The sequence below is a fragment of the Glandiceps talaboti genome, chromosome 17 (assembly GCF_964340395.1).
Source record: "Glandiceps talaboti chromosome 17, keGlaTala1.1, whole genome shotgun sequence".
Taxonomy (NCBI): Eukaryota; Metazoa; Hemichordata; class Enteropneusta; family Spengelidae; genus Glandiceps; species Glandiceps talaboti.
Window position 1 is genome coordinate 16042209 of NC_135565.1, and position 25650 is coordinate 16067858.

Sequence of the window (25650 nt, forward strand, 5' to 3'; positions counted from 1 at the left end):
TTTCAGAAGGACCACAAGTTTCGAAGGCGGGATGCGTAGAAGATAGTTTGGGAGATAGCGGTGTCGGTATGAATGGTGAGCAATGTACCGAGTCGGAGGTACAAAGCCACGACGACGAAGATGATTACTGGCCCGATTACCAGTCGGTTTATAGCGACCAATGCTTCACTAGTTGTACAAACCTGGGTGACAGTTTGGACAGCAGTGACGATACCAATTTCAATTCGTTACATCGTGCTACGTCACTTCCTGTTCTAAATACTACACCACTATATAAGGACAGTAGGAAACGACCGTCAGCTGGCGATGATACGAAAGTTGATGATTTCCCAGTGAGATTCCGTTCACGGATGTGGGGCCATTTTAGACGAAAGAGGGTGTATGGAAAATTTAAGGCATCGAAAGTATGTCAAAGAAAGTATAAACACGTTCCCCATAGTGAAGCAGAAAGTCAACCATTGCTAAAAGAGAAGGAAAATCTCCAATAACTGAGAATTGTTGTCGGCGAGGTAGATTCATAGATTTAGATAAAAAGGAAAGTGATAAAACAAATGCTATTTCTTTTTAAATGGTCTGCATAAGACCAAATTTAAAAAAAATGACGTTTCTGATAATCCAACCTTCCCTTAGGTTAGTTTAAGCCTCTGATCCTAAACATCTTTTTAACATTCCAAACAAAAAGATAAGGAATTCTTTGTCTTCTTGACCTTCATGTACATCTGTTTTCTTTCCTCAGCGATGCCTATATATATTTCATCAAACTATCAAGGAAGAAGTCTTCTGGCTTACTTTTTCTTTGTTTTTGAGTCGAAGCAATAATTGTGAAAAACAAATGAAATGATAAAATAAAATAAAATAAAATACCCACCTACCTACCCTATTTTCTGAAGCCATGTTATCGGCATCACACAGCTAAGCTAATTTTTTTTCGCCTAATGTACAACTTATACCTAGCGAGCATATATTTTATATATTATTGTTTCTTTAATTATCATTATATGCTTTGGAAACTAACGTCACTAGTACTCGTTACACTGTCGGGAGATCCACAGAACCCTTCCGTACACCCTCCTGCAGTTTGATAGTTTTAAAAATTTGCACAATTAGTGTCGTCAGTTTGCCAGACAAAATAACTAGTTTTGACAATGGATAACCACTTCAAAGACGACAATTTTACAGAAACAGATATTCGGATGTATATTTTTTCGAGAAGTGATGCACCAGTCTGAAAATATCGATATACACTTGAGAGATGCGATATTTAGGCATGTATTTGACATATAATTATAACTTTCAGGCTCTTTTTTGTGTGTCTGTTGACAGACACATGGACGTGTAATCTTGCTTTCTTGTGATTCCCTTATACAAATACAAATTATGTTGCAGTAATTGAATTTAAGTAAACTTACTAGATGTGATGAATACAATATGGCAAAACACTTTCATATATATTTATATCATTTCCAGTGAAACCTCTAAAGCAAGATGACGGTCCCAATATTAATGTTGGTAGATATCTAGATATTTGAAGGGTGACGTTGACTTTAATATTTGCTGAGAATTGATTCATGAGAACGTGTCATGGTGAAAATCGTACCTTTTTTAGGAAAATCATGGAATGTAAATGTGAAAATTGTGGTACTTTATTAGGATGAATAAATTGTTGATTTTCTGACCAGTTTTCTTTTCTTATGGACCAGTCGGGTTCTCTCTTCAGGGGTGGAGTGGTTATTGGTATTGATACAACCAAAGATTCTCTGATCCATCCCATGAAAAAGTTATGGTGTAGGCCGAAACCTCATAACAAATTATAAAAAAACAGGACACCCAGTCCATAGAAACGTGTGATCCGCGAGTGTTTAAGAATATTGTAAACTGTTATTATATTTTCGATTTTCTTTTCTTCTTCTGTGACATTATTAAAGGATAGCAAAGGTCATGCTGTTTTTATCTTTCAAAAGGTGCATTTTCATCTACTTATGGGAGCCAGAAAAATCTGTAAAATTTCAACCCTGCATCTGTTCGATATCTCTAAAATAGTTCTCAATTTGATAAACCTGACTTGGAAGAGTCCTGCTGTAAACTGGACCGAGGCATGTTTGGTAGAACTCAAACCAGGGATTCTGGCACAACATATACACAATTCAATGTTGTGAAAGCACATTTTATGCTAACACACACGAAAACGATTTTAATCCTATCATAGCCATGCATCGACATACACCAGAAAAGTCTAATCGAGGTTTATGTGAGTTTTTCATCATATTTTTTTTTTTAAAACAGTTAAACCCAAGCTGTGCCACTTGATTAATTGTCACTAGCAGTAATACAACAAAATTTGATCGAATGTAGCTCTAAGCCTGTCTCAAGCTGTGATAAAACTACCTACTAACAGCCATTTTCTCTATTGGTCACAGGTCTAATCTTTCACTCTCTGCTTTTTAATTGTAAACAAATTGTTAATAAGGACAAGGCTGGGTGGTGGACTACACAGATTACATGACACACTTGTAATTGTATTTAATTTATGCAGCAGATACGTCAAGTTTACTGCCTGTGTATATATGTGTCATATGTCATATGTGTAGTGGACAAACCAGCCTTGTCCTTATCAAGTAAATTGAGCTTTTCTTATCTAATTTACATTTTTTGAAGAAAAACCCTCCTTTGCACCACAATTGAGAGATCGTCCGCTTTACATATTTCCTAACCTGAAGACGTAAAATAACAGGAAATGTATGATAATCTATACATATCACCATGGTTACTTCACCATGTCAGGACAAATATAAGATAACATGAGATGAAATTCTTGATTGATAACATACATGGGCATGTGGATAGTGTTTCTGGCAGAATGTGACAAAACCAAATCCCAGATATCGAAGAACCGGACACCGATGCCACCAAACACTCGACGGATCATTCTATCCATGTCATAAAATATGTAGTTGGCGCTATGTACCGACTGTGTAGAAGTGAGGTTGTCCCTAGGGTGTGCTAGTTTTATGATAACAATGGCACTGGGGCATCTTTTCAACAGTCTCAGAACGGCAAATTTGATCCCAAAGAGTCTATCTAAATAAGCGCTAGTCGTCCAGCCTGCAAAATGGAAACACGCATTCATTATTACAACAGGCGTCATTGCATGGCAATCATGTATGCCATCAATATAGTCAGCTTCGAATATGAAATTTTCAATCGCCTGGATAGGGGAACCAGCTCTTAAAAGAACGTATTTCTTAGTGAAGTTAGCATTGCGAAGAGGGCCTAGGAATCTAGTTATTTGTGCCAGGGTGGAATCTCCATAGAAGTACAAATGTTTTCCTAACAGACACTTCTCCATGTCTTCCTCCAGCCATTGTTGACTGCGACACATTAGAGGTACGAAGGTCAGGTTGTCTTTCCAATAACCACTGGACAATGTAACTGGCAAATCAGGTCCACACTGGGGAGTTCAGGTGACACGAGGGAATCTTTAAGAAAACAAAAAAATACAGATTGGCCAATATTGATATCTACTAGTATTGTTATTCACATCTGTTATGTTCATCCTTATCTTCCAAAAGAGCTTATGGCTACAAAAATGTAATGAAACGAAACGAAACGAAATGAAACAAAACGAAGTGAAACGAAATGAAATGAAACGATAAGAAATGAATTGAAATGACTGAAATTATTGTAGGGGATAATCTGTTAAATAAATTTAATTGTCACTTCACTAGAAATTCCGTTTTTGTTTGGTTTTATTCATTTCATTTTGATTCATTTAGCCAAATACCATAGGCTGACATGACATGCCTTTGGTTCGTTTGAAGTATTGTTTCGTTTCGTTTCGTTTCATATAGTTTCGTTTTATTTCGTTCCTGCCCATTCGATTTTATTTCGTTTTGTTCCGTTCTGTTTTATTGCATTCTGTTTCATTTCATTGCTTACTTGCCATGCATTGCATTGCACTGTGTTGTGTTTCGTGTCGTGTACGTCGTTTCATTGCATATAATCAGCACCTATCTTATTCACAAGCAAGCCTACAAGTATGTCAAGTTTTGGAGATTAATATTTAAAAAAAAAAACATTATTATTCAAATATAGACAGTCTTACCATTAATTTTAATGTTGATCGGTTTTCCTATGTATGAATTCTCTTGTCTATGTACAAAATAACAAAGAATGAAAACATCGGTAAGGTTATATTTCTTTAAATTCTCGAATTTTCCATGACATTATTTTTTAATCTTCCAAAATAAGGTGACAACGAACATCTTTCAAGTCAAAAGTTGTCAATACAATTTAAACACCTTACTATGTATATCAATTTAAACACCCCATCATCCATGATTTAAAAAAAATTCCTTATGCTTCTTCAATCAACTATTCTTAAAATCCGGTCAGTGAATTTGATTAAATGTGATAAACTAAAGAAAGGTTGAAAGCAGTCAGAAGTTCTCAAAAAACACTCGCCAACTTGGACTGTGTAAAAGTAATGGCGATAGTTACAACATCATAGAATTTCATGACGCGAGAGTGCAAGTGTGGCGTACTTGGGATTTGCACCAGTCTTTGCAGTGTTCTATGCGGTAGTACTTTCATAAGCCTAGCGAGTGACAGTGCAATAGAAAACACTGCAAGCACAAGAGCAAATACCCCCGAGCACGACACTGGAACTCACGTGGCATGTGGTTCTGTTATTATTCCATACGTTCATCGGTAACAACAAATTCCCGGTAAAACTGACACGATATATCTGATCACGCGCTTTCGTGTTCAACGAACGATCTGTAGAACCAGTAAACACGGGATGCTGTGACGTATACTGACCACAGTATATATCCAGTGTTTTTTGTTCGAATGCACTAAACTTTACTAGCGATTGGTATCTCTGTACAATCTTCTTACCTTCTGAAAAGATGCGACATTCTCTGAATATCCTCTGCAGTGGTGTTCTCCATGAAACCTAAATCATGACTTGTGGTACTTAAGGCCTTACATGGTAAGTTGTCTGGCTTCTCACAAATTAAGGCTGTTTTCCCCAATGACAGTGGATTGACATAGTAGCACTTATCTTCCCAGATTCCTTCATTTGTTATTGTACATGTTTTCGACTCGTGTAGTTTACCATCAGTGAAGTTGGCTGTCCACTGAAGGTGCTTGCTGCCAACTCCTCTTAAATAATTGAGGAAAGAGATGCCTTCGCGATAATGTATCAAATTTACTGTTATGATTGCATCCCCCTTCCATCCAGCATAGAAATATATACTGTAGGTACCATTTCCATAATCTATTACCCTTCCTGCAGTTCCTGTACAGCGCTTTTTATTCAACATAACCGCACTGAGAAAGTCACCTCCACGCAAACGTCTGTTGCCATAGTTATCATAAGATTCCATGACAGCATGGACATAATCACCCTTTCTAACATTATCCCTGGAAGCAAGGAACAACCTATAAGAGATAGAAATAGATCAATGTTAGCAGAGGATGTATTTACAAGACAAGGAAATAAACTAGAAATGAAGGACTGGAATGAAAGACTGACAAAGAAATGGCTAGAATCTATTTTTACAAACATTAGTGTTGAGTTGAATGAATAAAGGTTTGGGAGGGGCTATATATAAAGAGATGACTTTAACCCCTCTCGACTGATAAGCTTAAAGGGGTGGGATGGGGCGATGATAACACACATTATATCCTAATCTGGGACCCCATAAGAAAACCAGATTTCTATTGTGGACTGGGTCCTAACCAAACACTTACAACTAACTCATGAATTCGTATGACACGGAAATGGAAGCACAATTAAAGGTCCAACTGTGTGTTCCATCCTGTGATGAACAAAACAGCAGTAGAGGAAAACACGGCAGAAATATGGGGTAACTAAGCAGCACTCTAAAAGCCTCGGGAGTAACTTTGAAATGTTCTTACTTTGATTTGGAAATAGATAGCAATCCAAGAGAACCATATCCTGAATTAAACGTTTTCATTTTTGCATCCAATTTCCAGTTCATCAAATCCCAATTTATGTTGCTGTAAGACCACTCAAATTCCTCAATAATATTCATCCAATCCATCCCAAAGTGACTGTAGTTTATATACGGAAATAAGTTGGCACGGAGAATTGAATTTCTTTTTCCAATAGTTACAGCGTTTGATTGATTTCTCTGAGTTACCACATCTTTACTACATCCCCATACTGGTACTTTTCTAACTTCAGGAACCGTCATCCTAGTAACCCTCTAGAAAATTTAAAAGTACAAGAGATGTTTCGTCATATTGTTGTAGATTTTTTATCCTCATTCACTTCAGTTGACCTTGTGACTCATTGACTATATTATATGCACTAGTGTTACGCAATGGCATAGTGTCATTTATTCTCTTTGCTCTCTGCAGAAAAATAACGGACAAGTTGATTAGCTGTGACATTGTCTCCTAAAATTCGTCAGTTTGTATGGTCGTACTTGACCAAGAAAGCTCATTTGGGTTGTTCCGGCAGGTCTATAAAACAGCACGGTGTCACAAGAAGCTGGATGATTTGTCCTTGTAATGATCTAAAGCAGAAGTCCGTCTTTTATCATTATTTCATTGCACACAAACTAACCATGCCATTTCATGAACAAGAGCTACGTCCATAAACAATTTGTCCCCCAAATCTATGACAAGTGACAATACGTACCATGTTTTCCAAAAGGACACCAGCAAAAAATACAATGACCAAAAAGACAAGTTCAGTCTGAAAAGTAACCTTCTTTCGTGCGGATAGAGTCATATTTTTGAATAAACCACTGCAGCAACTACACATAAAAGTCGCTCTCTGCTAAACGTATACATGCACGTTCACAATTTGGTATATTACGTGGCAATCTGGTAACAGAATTAATTGATATTCAACGAGAATGTGTCCAATTCATCTACTGGGAGAAACCACATTAAAGTATATATGATTTATAAATCACAAACCACTTCATAGATGCAGCTGCTTCAGAAAATACACACCGGTATTGTGTTTGTATGTTTAATTGATTGATTCATTGTTTGTTTGCCGTATTAAAGACAGAGGGTATTATAATTAATAAATGGAAATTATGATGCAATGCATCGATTAAAGGTGATTCTAAATTCCACATGCCACAGCTTGTCCTCAATATTGTCCTCAATGTGTGTCTTAACCAGAACATGCAAAGCTGACTATTCGAAAATCCATATTGAGCGATAAAAACGTCAATATACGCAATCGCCGCGCCGCCGGCCGACCCCAGCAGGTATGGACTTCAGTTACACTGCCTATTGTTCTCGCGTTTGTTACTTATGATGTCATAGGAGAAAGCAATGGTAGACAGGGTGCAGAGAGCATGCTAGAGATGATTTGATATAATCTGCTTTTTGTGATTGAATAAAACTAATTTTTATTTTATTTTTCTTTCCCTGGCTAGACTTTTCTTCCAACTGAATATTCAATGTCTTAATTGGCTGAATAAAGACACTTTCTTCTAAATTCCCTTTCTCAAAATGATAATTTATGATTAATTCTAAACCTTATAATTCCCAACATATGAGTTCCTATCACAGTTTACCAACCATATTATCTACTGGGAGATTATCACACCAAATTAGTCTGGTTTCTGACGTGACGACGGTATTCCGATTTTACACTATGATACATCTTCACACATTACGTCTAGTCACGTGGTCTAATCAATCTCGTTACTCAATGCGTTAATTGTGATTCGGCCCCATGCTGGGTGAAGTGAAAATGGAGCATGTCAGTAGTAATCCATCACATATTGACAGGCTGTCATAATCGCTTATCAATATTCATTTGGTACAGCTGTTTCGACTATCGCGAGAATTTATGCAATGTTCAACAGAACTCCATCTCCAGTAAAATCACGTGGGGACGCGACGACGTCATCATGTTTATATGAACACTGTAGGGAGGAGCACTGAATCCTGTGCGAGAGTAACGAGATTGATTAGAGGCAACGTGTGAAGATAACGTAGTGTAAAATCGGAATACGATCGTCAGGAACTAGACCACGCCAAATCACAGACAAGTATGAAATTACTTGTCTGTGACGAAATAGACATGCGATTGAATACTGATTGGGTGTCATGTTAACATTACATCTAATCAGTATGTATTTGCATAATGTTTATATTAAACATACATTCGCATCAATCATGGATGTATTAGGGGAAAATACATCCATACATCAATTAATCATAATGCACAATTATTAAAATTGCATGGAAATTAAGTCTTTAACTTTAAAACGAACGCACAACAAAGTAAACGTGATGTCCATCTATAGCTTTTGGCTGTCGTTCAGAGTAACCATGCATTGGAGTCACAAAGACTGTTGTCATAAATATTGTTCAATCATATAGCATTCTATGAATACATCGTGATATTTGATTCGTTTGTTTCCTAAGCTGTATATCTCTGATGCTGCGATTTGTTAAAACTTCTTCCAATGAATATTAACTATGCTTGTTGTATATCATCGCAATACCAGAGAAACCATGCAAGTTTTAGATGCGTAAATCGGTGATGAAAACCTGAGACTAACCTTTATTCTTCCAATCTGTAATGGATGTACATCTGATAGGAAGAAATAAAATAACACAGAGGCCATTTGCAAAACATTGGAAATCCTGAACTAGACACTCACATAGAAAAAAAATACAAATAAAATAAAATAAAAAAATCTACCTACCCCACCTATTCTAAATTTGAACGTAACCGGAACCGCACAATTTTTTTTATTAGGCCTAATGGTAGCGCTTTCTATTGGACCCCGCGTCAATTGGACCTACGTCAATTGGACCTTGGCTCAATATAACTTTACGCAAGCAATTTGCTCAACTTTAACTTTTTGGTTGGTTGGTTGGTTGGTTGGTTGACAAAGTCACGGTAAATCAGTTGAAATTGACTGGATTTAATGTGTATATACTGGGAATCCGACTGCAGTTGATTAAACACTGACAACATTAAGCACTGACTTGCCAGCACATTGCATGCAAGGTTGCATTTTGCCGTGTCGATACTACTATCTGACTAATAATTGCCCCCATATTTGCTAGTAATAACAAAACGTGTAATTGTAAAACATGTTGCTTATAACATGGCGTCCCGTAGAGTGACTAACCTTACTTCTTTCTGTTTTGCATATCGTAAACTACCCTCGCAGAGTCCTTGGGTCCAATTGAATTGGGGTTAATTGTCCAAGTACCATGGTAGCTCACGCAAATAAAGTGTAGCAATGTCGGTAAAGATGTTTGTCACGCCAGACGATTGACGAAACGCTAGATTTTTGTCCAGTCAGACGATAAAATGTAGCAATGTTAATGAGATTTTTGTCCAGCCAGGTGATCTAGTGGGCACAAACGATACAATTAATTGCACTGAGTACAGTCCAGGGCCAGTTCCCTAGAGGTGTTGCTGTATGGTTTATACCCAAGCCCAAACATAATCATGCTGTGCGTTTATGAAATGGCACAATACCCACTTGCTAACGGATGGAGTGAAACATCTCATTTTGTTATTTTGCTAGATATAATGACTTACTCAAAAAATACCACCAATGGCGTTGTACCACAACTGTACAGTTTCTAAAATTGTTTATCCATATGGTAGTTAACAATAAGTGGTCATTTGTTGAATGACTATCCAGTTGCCTATCCAACCATGTTGCTATCTTTATGATATATGCTATCATTTGGCTGTTGCTATGGGCGTGGTCATGTTGTTAGATATATTTGCATACATTTTTGTATGTTTTTGTTCACTTGTGTATGAATTCCTGATATTATCTTTGCAATATACGTGATCATTTGGCTGTTGCTATGGGCATGGTCTTGTTGCTAGGCACATTTGCATACATTTTTTGAATGTTTATTCATTTGTCTTTCTATTCCTGTTATCTTTGTGAAATACACGACCGTTTGGCTGTTGCTATGGGCGTGGTCATGGTTGCTAGGGTATTTGCATACAATTTTTGAATGTTTACTCATTTGCCTACCAGATGATGTTGTTATTTGACCAAAATATACTGCTATTTGGTTGTTGCTAAGGGCGTGGTCAAGGTCGCTAGGGCCAATTTTGTCAGTGTTTTGAAGAAAATCTGCAGAATAACACTTTCAGAAACATCTCACCAAGTTTCAGACTCAGTGACCAAGTACTTTTTGAGATATAAGTTTTTGACCAAAGATGAACATTTTTACACCTAATTTGCATATCACTCATGGAATCACTGTATGCTTAATATTTCTTCGTCCATACATCCCTAGATACATTCCCATTAAATTTCAGCCTAATCTGCTCAGTAGTTTTGGAATTATAGATTTTTAACCAAAAAGACACATTTTTAGCCCTAATTTGCATATCACTGATGGAATCATCATGTCATGAACAAATCTTACTTTACACCCCTTTAAGAATGTTCCCACCAAATTTCGCACCAATCTGCCCAGTAGTTTCTGAGTTCAAGTTTTTCGACCAAAAATCACATTTTTTGACCCAAATCACACACCTGTGATGCAATCATTTGATTTGAACAATTTCCCAACTAGACACCCAAGGTAATGGACCCACCAAATATCATGGCAATCGGTTCTTGAAAAAAATAATAACAGTTATAACCACAGCTTCTCGGGTCATTCTTTTTGTTTTACCCCTATCACATCATTGGTACTAAGACTGCATTAATATCCTGAGATCACCCTCTATGATGTAGTACAGAAGTCTTTATGAATGATGGGACACTAACAAAAGGGTCTGGTGTTGTAGGTTAATTTGACAACAGAATGTTAAATGACACTGTTGATAAATAACATATTGTAAAATTAGAACTGTTTAAGAGCTGTAGCCTTTCAAGTAAAACATGGTCATCACGCTATTAGTTATAATGTAACAACTGTTTTAATTAAATTGCTTCAAATACAGAGATTTTGAAAATTACACATCATATTGCACACAAAACTGATCTTGAAGTACAGCCTCTTTCTTTAGTTTCTCGTTAAAACATAAATGCTCCATCAGTTGCTGTAACTTGACATGAATTTCTTCACTTTTCACTTTCAACAGAGTGTCAGAATAACAGAGGTTGCTTATTTGGCAAAATTCATAATTTTTTTTTATTTCTTGTTCATTTTTATGTCTTAAATCTTCAATGAAGCAGGACCAGTTGAGTGAGAACAAGGAATCAAGCAAGAACAAATAGCATATGTGTATTATAATATCATGATATTGTGACCAAGAGTGGTATCATTGTTACCGAGTGTGGTTTTAATGTGACAATGTGACATCAAGTGTCATGCTATTTTGACCGAGTGTGGTGTTGTCACTGACTTGTGTTATTAATGCTGGATGTAGTGTTATTGTCACTGACTGTGATCTTATTTTTTGTCCTGTGCTGCTGCCTCTTTGTACTCCTTATACAATTCAGGGTTCTCTTCAACCCAATTCTCTGCTGTATTTTGTTTCAACCAATCAGATGTCTTAATCTGTTGGTGAAGTGACGCCATTAAATCTTCAACATTGTCACCTATAAACAAACCAAAAAACAAACAAACAAACAATGAAGTGAGTAACCAATCAAACAATCAATCCATGACTCATAGTAATTTGCTTTATCTAGTCTTGTGTAAATACATACATTTTTTCTTTAATTCTCAAATCCCATCTTTCACAGGTCTTGTTCTACTTCTTAAGAAATTTTATAAAACCGCATTGTATCGTGCAATCTGGATGTCCACATCTCAGAAATTGGTCTCCACCTAATGACTTTTTGCTGACTTTGTAAACTGAGTTTATTTTGGTCAAAACTGATTAACCAACAAATATTTTTGTATGTATTCTCTGTTTTTTTATTTCTTTGTTGTGTAACCTATGTCTATAAAGCAATAAACATATTTTTAATAAAAGTATGATTTGTTTTCAAATGATAAATTGAGATGTGATAACACCAGTTCTTTCTCATGAATCACTATAAAAATCATACACTTTTATTCTTACTTTGTTCACGAAAACGCCAACCTTTTCTCAGTTAAAATCAAGAAAAATAATCATGGGTCACCGAATATTTTTTTATAATTAAAGGTCAAAATAATGTCAAAATTAAATCATTTTAGAATCCAATATGGCTGCCAAATCCAATATGGCAACTGAATATTATAAGTGTTAACTTTTTGGGAGAATAAAAGATTGTCAATTTCCTTGAAATAAGAAGGCAAACCTTAATTTTCTTCAAATATTTCAAAAGAACCATGGACAAGCTTCATATGGCAAAGTGTAGAGAATTTTATGAACTGTAATTTTCAGGGAAATTGGGCCCAGCAGTAAATATTATTACAACGTCTTAGCCCTAATTAAATGTAAGACCACATAGTTTAAAATGTACCTGTACTTGTGGCTGCAGCAGCAGCAGAACCAATATGGCCACCATCTTGACAACTGGCAGCATTGTCCAAAATCCCTGTCTGTATACCATCAAACTCTGCCATCACTAGTTCATCTCCACATATTTCCTTCTTTCTCTCATTAAGAACACGACCAATTCTCTCAAGAGCTACAATGAGAGAAAAAATATCAATTTCTAACTCACGAGACAGTAGTCCTGTTTGTTTGGAATGTCTTTTTCACAAACAACATATTCTAGTTACCCATCATGCAGTCATTTTCAAAAGAAGTGTCACAAGAGGGCGCCCCACATGAAGGAAGTTGAAATTAGAATAACAATATACTATGGCCAAAACAAGGCTTTGAGTTCATGAAAATTACTTGGTTAAAAACAAAGTTTGAAGAAATTTTTGTCTGATTGAGAATGCCACCAATTCTTTGCTGTGAAACGCCGGGAAATGTTGATTCTTACTGAGGCTACAAACGTGAACTGTCATGATCCTCCCTTCTGCTCCAAAACGTGCCTCTGAACAGCACTCCTAGTGGGCAAACTATGCAATCTTTTGTTTTCTGAACAGCACTCCTAGTGGCCAAACTATGTACTCTTTTGTTTTTCTGATAATGACACCGTACTGTTGTGTACGACCACTGTATGAATACATGTGGGGGTGCATTTCTTGCATGTTTATGATGGGAAAAGAGCAGAACAGTAGATAGCACATTTCAAGAATACAAATATGGACTAGCTATTCCCAAGTTTCAATTTTTTGCTTGAACACCTAGATACATGTAGAACAAAATGAAATATCTGATGAATTAACACTTGGAACATTTTGTGATACTGTTTTGGTAAATATAATGACTTACTCATAACACTATCATGTTTGGGTAATTATATTTGTGTGACTGTAAATATTGCAGAGTAAATCCAATGAAATTGATTTTTGGGTTCTCATCCAAAAATATGCACCCCAATGAATAAAAATTTCAACTTATAATATATTACTTGTAGATAAAAATAGACCTCTTATTGACATATACAATGTCTAATTATTGGAATTTTAAAATTTTCAGTGCATATATTGTTGGTTGTCACATAGAAAAAATAATACCCCCGTTACAGCTAGTGCAGGTTTGACTCTTATCACCACTGTTAAATACCTACCAATTTTGAGGATGTCCACAGGATGTGCAAATATTATTCTAAACCAGCCTGGTTCTTCACAATCGAATTCATCACCTGTTCTAATACCAACACCTGACAACTGTAATCTGTTGTGGAGTGATGACTCTTCCTCCTTGGTGGGTGCTGACAGATACTACCAATAAATTATGAACAAAATTACTGCATGAACTTATAGCCTCTGCAAAGACCATCCACCAACAGGATACGCAACTGCAAGGTGCTCTAAATGTTAATTGTACGATGTTCGTTTGCATACATTAAGTTAAATAAGCATTTCCTGTCCATTTCCGAGTTGTTTACACTCACTGTGACTCAGTGAGAGTTGCTAGCTATCCGACATGTTTTTGACTAAATTTTCCGACCATTTCGAAGTTTACAACTGGTTGAAGACCCCAACAAGATATATAGTATTTTAGGTAAATGCATACATACATTGTAGTCTTTTCATGTATTTTGTTGGTGGCAGGTCTATGGTTTTAACTATCATGTCAGAATTTGTTTGAATGACCTACCACTTTGAGTAACAACTCCCAGGTACTAGTATGTGCACATGCTTACCAATCTAAAATCTGCCCAGATATACAGTCCAGATGATCGGTGTAAATGAGGTACCCCTAACTCTGTTAAACCATCTGACATACACTGATAAGACTCCCTAAGTCTTTGATGATTGGCAGGAAAAAATACATTCTTTATCCATTCTACAAAGGAACCAGAAAAAGTTGAATTTAGAAGACGTAATGTTGTATGATGGAAGTAGTAAAAATGAAACATTGTTTACTGGTTTATACTGAGCAGATTACTACTTAATAGTGGCAAATATGTTACTTGAAAATAAGGCGTTCCAGTGCAGGGCTTGAGATCACTTTGTATGATATTATGAAATAAGTTTGGATGCAGTCATAGATTATAAAAAGTACTAGATTTGATTTAATCTTACCCGAGTCAGACAAAAATTCAGCCAACATGTTTTGTGTAGAGGCAGCTATACTATGGAAGTAAGCTAAGTATTCCATAGCTTTATGTAGGACAGGGTTCAAGCTATGTAAAACACCACAACGATATCCAGCCATACCAAAGTCCTACAAAAAAATGATGTACCTGTAAGTATCATAGAGACTATGGAAGAACACAGCCATGCCAGATCCTAAATTCCACATATAATTTGGGATTTTAGCAGGGCCAAACAGCTGGAGAGAATATTCAGTTAAACTATTCCTCATTGCTTTCCTGTTACTTTTAGTACAACTATCTACAAGAAGACTGGCAAATCAGACATAGACAGAAAGACAGAGAGGCAGATTGACTGACAGAGATAGGCAGGCAGACAGACAGACAGACAGACAGACAGACAGACCTATAACATTATCTCTGCTTGCAGGTAAAATGTTAAATCACCATTACCATTTTTACTATTTGCATGACATTGTATAAATCCATCATTCTCCAATATTTTCGTTCATTCAGCCAGAAAATGCTTATGATATACAAAGGTTTTGTCACTACTCACCTTTCAACTTGCAGTGACAAGACCCCTTAGGTTACTCATATTTTTTTCAGTTGAACAAAGATAAATATTGTGCAAAAAATAATCATACCTTTGTGAACATATTCTTTGAAAAAGAGGGAAAAATAAGTGATTTTGAATGTTGTAACTCATTTTTTCTAGCACAGCAGAACCAGTGATGCATGTTATAGTGAGACAGAATATCCTTGGTGTAAATTCTGTATTTTGGGTTTGAATGAGTTCAACTTGGCTTGTGTGTGTGGTACAATATCTAATTACCTTACTAAGTCCCCAAATTAGGTGAGTTCTGTGAGGATCTGGTACACAATCCAAACTCAGCACACTGGTAAAGTTGACATCTTGGTGAAATATTGTACCCATATATATCTCATCTATCACCACATGTAAAGAATGCCTGCAATATAAAATACACCACAATCATATAATACAAAACTTAGGAGTCACTGTCTTTGAAGACTGTTAACATCGTGATCTGAGGGTGTTACTGTCAAATTGCTGTCTCACTAACCGCTTACACTACCAACAGCAACTGGTTACTTTTGCCATGCCCAGTTATCAGCCTGTTTGTATATACTTACATAATATTCACTATATAATAATAATAATCTTTATTTATACTGGATAGTTCTTTAAGCATATAAACACTTGTCTCCCAAGAAGTCCAGTGAGGGCCATCCCTCATGGGTTCAGTGTTAATGCAGGAGGAAAACAGAATACCTGGGGAAAACCTGCGTTGTTCGGTAGAGTCAAACTGAACAACACTCTTCTTAATTATATTACAGCGTGGTAAATTTAATCACACCCTGAATGGGGTTCGAACCCCGACTGCAGTGGTAAGAGGCAAGTGGTTTAACCACTCGGCCACTGACAACCCAAATATGCAAATGATGTCATTCTTGTGCTCATCTCAACAAGATTACATTTACATAATGACTTCATTTGCATATAGTCAATTAAGCTGACATATGTTATCACTCCCCATTGTGACCAATCAGTTTGAGTGTTTTTTTTAATAACTATTGTAATAGTTTATGCTCAAACTGATTGGTCGCAATGGGGAGTGATAAAGTACATCTGCTCAATTGACTATAGACTACAAACTTACATACATGTAATTTGTTCACTTATTATCACATTTCCCATGATGCAACATTGAACATGGCAGGTTTGCAAGTTCCCAATTGACTACAAACTTCACGCTGATACTGATACAAACCTGTGGGCAAAATCTAAACAGTCTCTGAGAAGTTCAGCTGTATAAATCTCTCCTGTAGGATTGTGTGGATTTATAAGAAATATACCACGGACATTCACACCCTGAAAGTTAAAACAAAGTTACAGGTTAAAGAACAAAGGTTTGACTGATTGCTGATGTACTAGGCGAAGCAACCCAAGTTTTAGCCATTTATGCGAAGCTTTGAGGACTGTGAGAGAGTCTAAGAAGAGACCTGCTGTGTAATGGGGTGAGGCATTATGGGAAATAAGCATTGCTAGGAGCTTCTTTTTTGTTATTCACAGCTGTGGGTATTATTTCAATGAAACTCACCGATTCTGTAGCTGTCTTATATGCCTGTTCTATTCTGTCTACGCTTAACTGAAATGGTCTCGTCTCACCAGCTGCAAAATTCACCTGTATAAAAATACAAACCGTGTATAACTTGTAGAGAGATTGTCACATGTTAGTTCTAACTGTGATCATGGCACATGGTCTGAAGAGTGCCTTGCCACTTCTAACGGCATATGTATCAAAAACTATTCAAAAAACACTCAACTGGTAATATTAGACAAGTGGAAATTCATAGACTGCTTTGTCTGCTGGTATTCTAGTGAGGTTGTAATAGATTTTATTGCACTAGACTCCCTAAGAGGAGACTAGTTTGAATTGTGGTAGTCTAGTCAGACTGTTTGTTAGACCTAGAACACCACCTATATAGTAGAAGCCAAGAGTGAAATTATCATACCTGACTCCCTATGTAGGCATACTATTAGACTGATTTGACATGTGGTATTCTAGCGAAGTTATGGAAGTCAATAATGAAACTATCATGCCTGACTCCCTAAGTGGATATAGAATGGTTTGACCTGTGGTATTCTTGTGAGGTTATGGAAGAGTCAATAATGAAAATATTATGCATGACCCCCTAAGTGAACATAGAATGGTTTGGCCTGTGGTATTCTACTAGTGAAGTTATGAAAGCGTCAATAATGAAATTATCATACCTGACTCCCTAAGTGGACATAGACTGGTTTGACTTCTGGTATCCTCTTCAGACTGTTTGTTACACCTAACATACCACCTCCATAGCATGGAGATGGTACCAAAAATCCATCTGAAATATGGAGAATAAATACCAACCCATATAACTGCTTACAGTATGACCATTTCCAGATGATATCTGATATATTCTGATAAGTCATGTGCAATCATGAAATCACTGACCGGGGTAGCAAGTAGGAAAGATCTGCCCAGGTTTTCCAGTCATTTTGCCAGAGTTCCCTTAGTGTTTTTATTAAGGGTCACCTGCATAGTAAGTAGGGAACACCCGAGTTCCCTAGTCATTTTACCAGGGTTCCCTACCAGTGTGTTTGCTAAGGGTGGTTAAAAGCAGGTAAAATTTACCAGAGTTTCCCATTCATTTTACCATAGACAATAGAGAGGGAGGTTCCCTGATGTTTTTGTCTGTTTAAAGGTAGTAAGGGGGTAAAATATATTGGAGTCCCCTTAGTGTTTTATCAGGGTACCCCATTGGTGTTTTTTGTTAAGGGTAGTGTTAAAATACAATATGGGTCAACTCTGTAGTCCCTCCAGGTACATCTTTGTAGTTTATCAAGGATTGTCATGGTACAGAAATCTATAAAGTTTTACCAAAGATTTTCCCACTATTACTGAGGTATCAAAAAAAAATGGCAGCAATGTTGAAAGACAAAACATTCGATTAAACTTGCAGGCTCATTTTTATCTTGAGCATGAAAATCAAGTTTTATAAGAATGAAGAGAGCCTCACAGTTATATGAAACTTCTGCATAGCGCCAAAACAAATTTTTGGAGGTGAATAAAAAACATTTCACTGGCATCTTGAAAACATCATCAGGGTTGTACAACACAGAGCAACAACCCATCATAGTAAACCCCAGATAATGCCAAAGTGGCATCAACAAAATTTGGGAATCTTTTACAAGGATTCTTTTTTACTCCTTGGGGAGAAATTTCTATTTGTATCAAGTTTTACTGTAAGGTTAACAAAGTAAAGTCCACTGGATGACCACCACAGGTTTAATAATAATTAAGACTTACCGCCTGGATCACATATCACCTGCATTAAACTGGTTATAACACTCTCTGCACCATGTAATATTGTTATCTGTTGGTTTAGAACACATAACACTAAATATTTACCATGTACATCTAATTACATAAATTATAGAAATATTTAAATGAATTACATCAGTAATTACATCATAGCATAATGTCTCAATAGCAGCTATTTGTCATGTCCATCACTATAGTACCTTAATGTCTATAATATCTGTACAGTATACACTTTATATTTAAAAATAGATGAAAATAAATCATTATATTGGGCCCCCCCCCAAAAAAAATTGTTTCTGGTCAGCTGGCATCACTTAAATACCTTCACATCAATCTTTTTTTTCAAGTTTGTCCAGCCCATGCAGTCAGTCTGAAGATCCATGGGGAAACCCAAAAATAACCCTCCCTATTTCAGTGAAGACAACTGCAAAGCCAATCATGAACAAGTAAATGACATTTGTCCCACATACACACTTGCTCTAAAGTATAAAAAGACCAGTAACTGCCATAAATTGAGTGACAGGTTTGTTGAGAATAACAAAAAAACCTTGCGTCATCATCACACCACTTTAGGCAAAAAGTCCTGACCACAAACAATTCTATTTTTTTGCCTTATAAGACATTTCATTCCCCATTACTCCACTATGATCATAATTTGTATAAGCCCATCTCCTAGCTTGTATGGTAAACTTAGTGTAATTGGACCATAGTACATAGTAGTATCGGTAGTAATTAGTACGTAACGTAATCTGTATTGATCACAATGGGAACCAGTAAACTTACATCATCAGCTTTGATTGGTTGACTGGACTTTGCTTGCCAACTCAGATGCCTACCAACAGCTTCTCTTAATTTGTAAATACCCCTTGGATCACAATATTGCAACATCCATGGTTCTATCATATGCATCTTTGGGTTGTCTAACTGAAAATACAGAAAGACTTTAAGTTTTACAAGTCATAAGTACATGTACATTGATAAATATCCAATTTTACCTACTTGGAAGTCAAAATAATATTAACCATTGGATTTTGTTTTGAGTCACTTCAGAGTAAAGGATAGCCTAGGGGACATCATTTGTTGTGGATGTGTGTCAGTAGCAATGATTAGTAAGTAGCATGTATACATACATACATACATACATACATACATACATACATACATACATACATACATACATACATACATACATACATACATACATACATACATACATACATGTACATACATACATACATACATACATACACATACATACATACATACATACATACATACATACATACATACATACACACACACACACATACATACATACATACATACATACATACATACATACATACATACATACATACCTACCTATCTACCTACATACATACACACATACACACACACACACACACACACACACACATACACTACCTTTGATATTATAAGATCTTCACATAGATGGTTCTCACTAGTTTGAAGACTGATAAACCCCTACAAAAGAACACATAGAAATAAAAACATAGAATTAATGGCACTGCAGCACAACTGAATACACATTAAATTTCATTAATTTCTAGACAATTGACTTACATTTGCAGTTTTTGCTGGCTCCCTGTAGCATAGTGGTTTGAGCTCAGGATTAGCAGTTGGGAGGGGGTCTTGAGTTCAAATCCAACTTGGAAACGGGGAATTTTTTTGTGACCGACCGACCCAGACCCAGAGTAACTGTTCTACAGGCTCAATGGGTATTGTGTATCAATAAGCTGTGTCTAGCTCACAAGATAAGTGTAACTAGATCCTGGAGTAATGACTTGAACAGTCATGGACAATTCATCAGAGGGAGCCCACAGGTGTTTATCCTGAAAGATCTCTGTTTCTGTTTATGTAATTCATGAGTGGTGACATAGTGTGACATTAAAGCATCCAACAACTGGACTCAGACTAACAGGTGCTATATGTTTGCCAGACCTGGGTGACTCTGGGATTGCCTGTGGACTGTCACCCAAATCACAGTTTCATAAAAATCAAAACTTTATTTTTTTACATACTGTATAAATAAATCATATGTCCTTCATGGATGTTTAAAAAATACATACACTGTAAAATAACTCCTCCTCCTCTACATTTTTCATCTAAATCTCAATCTTTATTTTATAACATGAGATAGATAGAAGTATTGTACAAAATAACACAAATTATGTGAATACTATCGTCGATTTACATCTACAAGAAATTATCCAAGAGGAATTCAAAGTTTATTGTCTGAGCTCGAAAATAAAAATACAAAACTTTTTATCATTTAAGGAATGAAAATTTGACTTGTTTAATGACAAAGAAGAAGAAAAGAACATTTCTTTCATTTGTATATAATGAGAACAAAAAATTAAAAAATGATGAAATTCATCAATTTACAGAATCTCACTAATTCTTCTACAGGATCTTATTCTTAGGAGTAAACCGTATACCACACTCCGACAATTTGAATATTATAGTCAGAATTAATCTATCAATCAATCAATCAATCAATCTTTATTCAAATTATTGCATAACAACATGCCATAGCAAGCATGGTAAAGCATACAAAAATAACATACAGAAATAAAGTGAATACAATAGTTATTTAGCTAACTGCTGGAAGAGAGTTTACATGAACAAGAAAATTTCCAAGAGGAAGTTTATCCCCGGGAGTTTATCATCTGAGGTGTGGCACGAAGTCGAATATTAAAATCAACTTGTTTCGATGCGGTATCAGCTGTTTGAGAAGGGGGCGGGGCGATTGACCACATTGCGGTTAGTCCTGCTTGCATACGGAGGAATTCGGGACTCGATTCTGACAATTGTCCCTCCCCCTCGTCAAGTCAGTAATAGACTCGTGCACCGTCATGTAAGCAGGACTACATTGCGGTGTGCTCATGGATCGAGATTTGCTGTACCCACAGGTACCCTAATCAATCTGTATGATTTTTTTTAATGTATGGTAAATATTTACCATACATTTTTTTTTAAAATCATACAGATTGATTCGAGTACCTGTGGCCGTACCAATATTTGTCTTCACTGCATCAACCCAAACCGCCTCTAACGTGGCTATAAAACGTGCAGACCCTCAAACAACCAATAGCATAACAACTAAGGAATTAATTTTTGTACTCCTGCTATCCGCCTGATCAATCTCAAGACTGCTTGACCCTTATAATAGGTTTCGGTTGACAGCAGTTGAACCGGCAAGTTGAACTCGCGAACTTACATCATACATGTGTCTGTGACGAAAGTTTGACACACACATTTCGATACTTACGTTTGGATTTGTCTCTTTATCGTATGGTTTCAAATCAAGTGTCTCTTCGCGTTCTGCATTATCAAGTTCAATCGGCATGAACCGATGGTGTCGCTTAGATAATACATCTGCACTTGATCTGCTTGCCATGTTTGTTTCCTTTCCACCGTTCGTCTTCTCCTGGCATGTTGCATGGGGCATGGGTTGCATGTTTCAGGTTGAGCGCCACCACACGATCAACGACAGACACAGTGGTGGCGGCCCAGTTTATGTGATCCCTATTTTGATTGGCTAGCTTGCGAGAGAAGAAATCAATAGACCAATAGAAACAGCTGTTGTATTGTCGCCATTGTGTCAACGGCGCTGAATTTGAAGAGATCGGAGGTATATTTGTTGACATTTTGAAGGTAAAGTACACGCGGTTAATTATGTTTTGACTTGTTACCGGCACAACACGACGATTTTTTCTATTTCACAGCATAATCTCACTCACTAGATCAATGTAAACGTTCAATTAAGCATCAAAATCGTGCTCGAAATAGGGGTAAATCGAGTCACCGGATTACTCCGAATGAATGCAAGCAGGGCTACCATTGCTCTTTACAATTTACATGTTTGATGTGTTATTATTGTTTTATAATGACAATGTGAAGATAATGAATAACCCCTTATTGGAGGGGAATCTCATGCCCCTACCCTGCAATGGTTTGATGTCGGTAGTCTCAAATCTAATGGGGTTTTGTGGTTACAGTTTGAAAACTGACACTACCCGAATAATAAGTGAGTAAGGAGTGACAATTGTTACTGCTTGCAGACGGTGTACTAGTCTAGAATCCTAAACTGGTACATTATTACGTATTACTAAATTACCATATATGGTATATTATAGTGAATAGTATAGTAATGAAGTTTAGAATTCTAGACTACATAGTCACCATATTATCCAAGGAGATTGGACTTGAATATACATGGTCCAACAGATCTGAGACCACTAAATAGATTCGTTAGTCATGTTAGTGGTCTGATATATATTAGGGGAGAACCAGGAGAACCATTTGATTTCGGGGGGGGGGGGGGTATTGCAGCAATTATTCCCCCATCACTGTGACAGCAATGTTTTTTTCTATTGTCAGTCCTGCAGCAAATTATTTTTTCCATATGCAGAAGCAATACAAATTTTTTTTCCTCGGTTACCAATTTTGTAGCACTGACATCGCAACAAATGTTTTTTTTTGATTTCTGTCTCTTGGAACAATTTTTTTTCTCAAGCCATTACAGGATCAAATTATTTTTTTTTCTCCTTCACCTGCCGAAAATATTTTTTCTTCTCAAAATCCTACTCCCCCTCACCAGAAATCCAAATGGTTCTCCCTTTAATTGACAATTTAGCAACATTGAAAAATAGCCAGTTTGTGTGAGAGTATAGTACCGGAAACTAATATAAATTTTATTGTTTTATTTTACCAGTTAAAAAAAATCAGTTACAAAAATGACAGACTATAGATCTGAAGGTAAAGTGGTTCTACCTGAGATGGCTAATTTATTACAGCAATTAGAACCTGTCAAACAGCTGAAGGCAGTCAACCAACTCCTTAAAGAAGTTCAACTATTACAAAGAAAACAACAAGATGATCTGAAGACTGCACTGGTAAAGTACAGCAAGGTATGTGAAGAAAAGGAAGAGAAGATATTAGGTGTGGTAGATGAACTGAACAAAGTTGAAATGGAAGAAAATGTGATGGAAAAGAAACATGTTGAGGAAGATGGCAATCTTAACACAGCTTCAAAAGAATATTCATATCCTTTTTATGTATCTAATTTATGTTGCTATGGTTTGGTAACCTTGGTAACAGAAAGGGGAAATATGGTAAAACTGACAGTCTCCTATACAGTGTACCATAATTTTGATTGGGAATCCTTGTATAAACAGTGTGTACATTTTATTTTGTATTTATTGTATCTTTATTTTAATATGTGTTTTATGTATGGACCCACGTCACTGTAATTTCTCTATGTGAGATAATAAAAGTTTTCTTGTGTTTTGTATCTTGTATAAACACTTGGGAACTCAGGTAGATTTTACATGTTTATAGTTTGTTACGCATGCCATAATGGGGCGCCCTCACACATTGGTCAACCCCTCTCAGAGAGGCCAGTGAGGGTCGAGCGACATAATACACACACACACACACACACACACAAACACACACACACACACACACACACACAAAGTGACACGCACACACACACAGTGACACACATTTTAATATGATGTGAAAGATTTCACCTTAATCCGTAAATACAACAGTCATGCAAGCGATAGAAGACACTGGGGAAGAAGGCAGAAGATTGAAAGACTTAAGAAATAATGTTGCTGAGGAAACGACAGAAACAGTACCACAGACTAGGTAAGATGACATGTCTTTACATATCTTATATTGTGGTATTGTTTATTGCATTGTTGCCATGGTTACTTGGTACATTTATATCTTGGTATTATTTATTTGTTTCATTGCCATGGTTAATTAGTGTCTGTGATAATATCTTGTATCATTTTATTTCACAGATTCAAAGTCGACCTTTTCCAGAATTTACTTGGAATACAGTGGAATTATGAATGTGCTGACAATGAAATCAAAGGATGTATCCTTTACTTGGTTCAATAGGATGGGAGAGTGAATGTTTATGTGCGCGCACATGTGTGTGTCTGTGTCTGTGTCTGTGTCTGTCTGTGTGTGTGTGTTTGTTTGTGTCTGTGTCTGTCTGTGTGTGTGTGTGTGTGCATGCATCCTGGTTCCTAGTGGCTGTATACAGATTACTACATGACGTGTGTGAGTGTATTAGTATACGTGATTATGTGCATGTGTGGAAGTATGTGCATGTGTTTTCTGTGTCTGTATGTGCATGCATGTGTGTGTGTGTGTGTGTATGTCAGTCTGTCTGGGTCTGGGTCTGGGTGTGATTGTGTTTATAAATATATCACAGTATATATCCTACAAGCAAGTCACAAAGTAATCATATAAGTATCATCTTGTCATCCAATGCAACTTGGAAGATGAACAATTGTCTACACAACTCAAAGTGAGCCACCAACGACTAGTCTTAATATGTACTAGTTCGTTTTACACTTATTTTGCAATGTTTCCTTAACTTTATGCCAGATGTGTGCACAGGACATGATGTGAGACCATTCTTCCTGAACAAACAACAAAATTCTGATTTTTTCATCACCAATCATTTATGGGATTTAGTTGAAGCAGCACACAAGGAGAAGGAATAAATGCTGTACTTGACCTATGACCTTTGACATGTACATCTTTTAATGGGGTCAAATTGACATAACGGAGAAACCCTTACCATTCCGAATGGAGAGATATTCATAGAATTTTCATTATTTAGAAAAAGTGGGCTATGTTTCCTGTTGTGTTATGCACAGGAAACATAGGAAAATATTACACAAGGAAAATATTACAGGCATACATTTCTTGTGAAATGGAGGACTATTAGTTTGTAGGTTTTTTTTCTATCATGACTCATGAGAAATTTTTCATGGTACACAGGAGAGGAGGAGGAGGGAGAATTAAAGGGGGGTATAAAGGTATACTAAATATTGTCTCATTATGCTTTAGTTAACGAACCATCGTATGATAACAATTTTCAAAGACAGATTGCATTTCATTCAGTGCTCCAACACTGCCTTACAATACATGAAACAATTCAGTATAACACTGCCTTACAGTACAGATGTGTTATCATTTTAACACTGCCTTACAATACAGATGTGTTATCCTAAAAATCTTTAAAAGACGAAACAATTCAGTCATTGCTATAACACTGCCTTACTATACACGTTTTCCATTTTATTAGAATAGATTCAAATATTGTAAGTTTTGCCCTTGAAGTGTTATTTATTAAAGTTCTCTAGATGAATTATCAGCAGGAGTCTCATTGTGTGTGCCAT

At 36.4% G+C, this 25650-nt stretch overlaps 3 protein-coding genes across 4 annotated transcripts; 1 reads left to right on the forward strand and 2 right to left on the reverse strand.

Moving 5' to 3' along the window:
* Positions 1 to 2764: 2764 nt before the first annotated feature.
* On the reverse strand, positions 2765 to 5981 carry LOC144448125 (NXPE family member 3-like). Its single transcript, XM_078138278.1, has 4 exons — positions 5923 to 5981; positions 4897 to 5442; positions 4462 to 4594; positions 2765 to 3448 (listed from the first exon to the last, which is right to left on the reverse strand). Exons 1-4 carry the CDS (start codon positions 5979 to 5981, stop codon positions 2765 to 2767), a joined length of 1422 nt encoding a protein of 473 aa, XP_077994404.1.
* A 4936-nt stretch (positions 5982 to 10917) lies between these two features.
* Positions 10918 to 21873, reverse strand: LOC144448409 (1-aminocyclopropane-1-carboxylate synthase-like protein 1). 2 transcript variants are annotated; one of them, XM_078138644.1, is made up of 13 exons: positions 21711 to 21873; positions 19844 to 19903; positions 19202 to 19342; positions 18404 to 18470; positions 17329 to 17438; positions 16655 to 16738; positions 16325 to 16425; positions 15367 to 15502; positions 14521 to 14662; positions 14139 to 14281; positions 13560 to 13713; positions 12396 to 12563; positions 10918 to 11540 (listed from the first exon to the last, which is right to left on the reverse strand). In XM_078138644.1, exons 1-13 carry the CDS (start codon positions 21837 to 21839, stop codon positions 11392 to 11394), a joined length of 1584 nt encoding a protein of 527 aa, XP_077994770.1. In that variant the 5' UTR covers positions 21840 to 21873; the 3' UTR covers positions 10918 to 11391. The 2 variants fall into 2 exon arrangements, with proteins under 2 accessions (XP_077994770.1, XP_077994771.1); XM_078138645.1 differs by lacking the exon at positions 21711 to 21873 and having other exon boundaries at positions 19202 to 19338.
* Positions 21874 to 23178: 1305 nt separating this feature from the next.
* On the forward strand, positions 23179 to 25428 carry LOC144448126 (uncharacterized). The gene is made up of 4 exons (XM_078138279.1): positions 23179 to 23521; positions 23998 to 24097; positions 24256 to 24332; positions 24851 to 25428. Exons 1-4 carry the CDS (start codon positions 23179 to 23181, stop codon positions 24967 to 24969), a joined length of 639 nt encoding a protein of 212 aa, XP_077994405.1. The 3' UTR covers positions 24970 to 25428.
* The last annotated feature ends 222 nt before the right edge of the window (positions 25429 to 25650 follow it).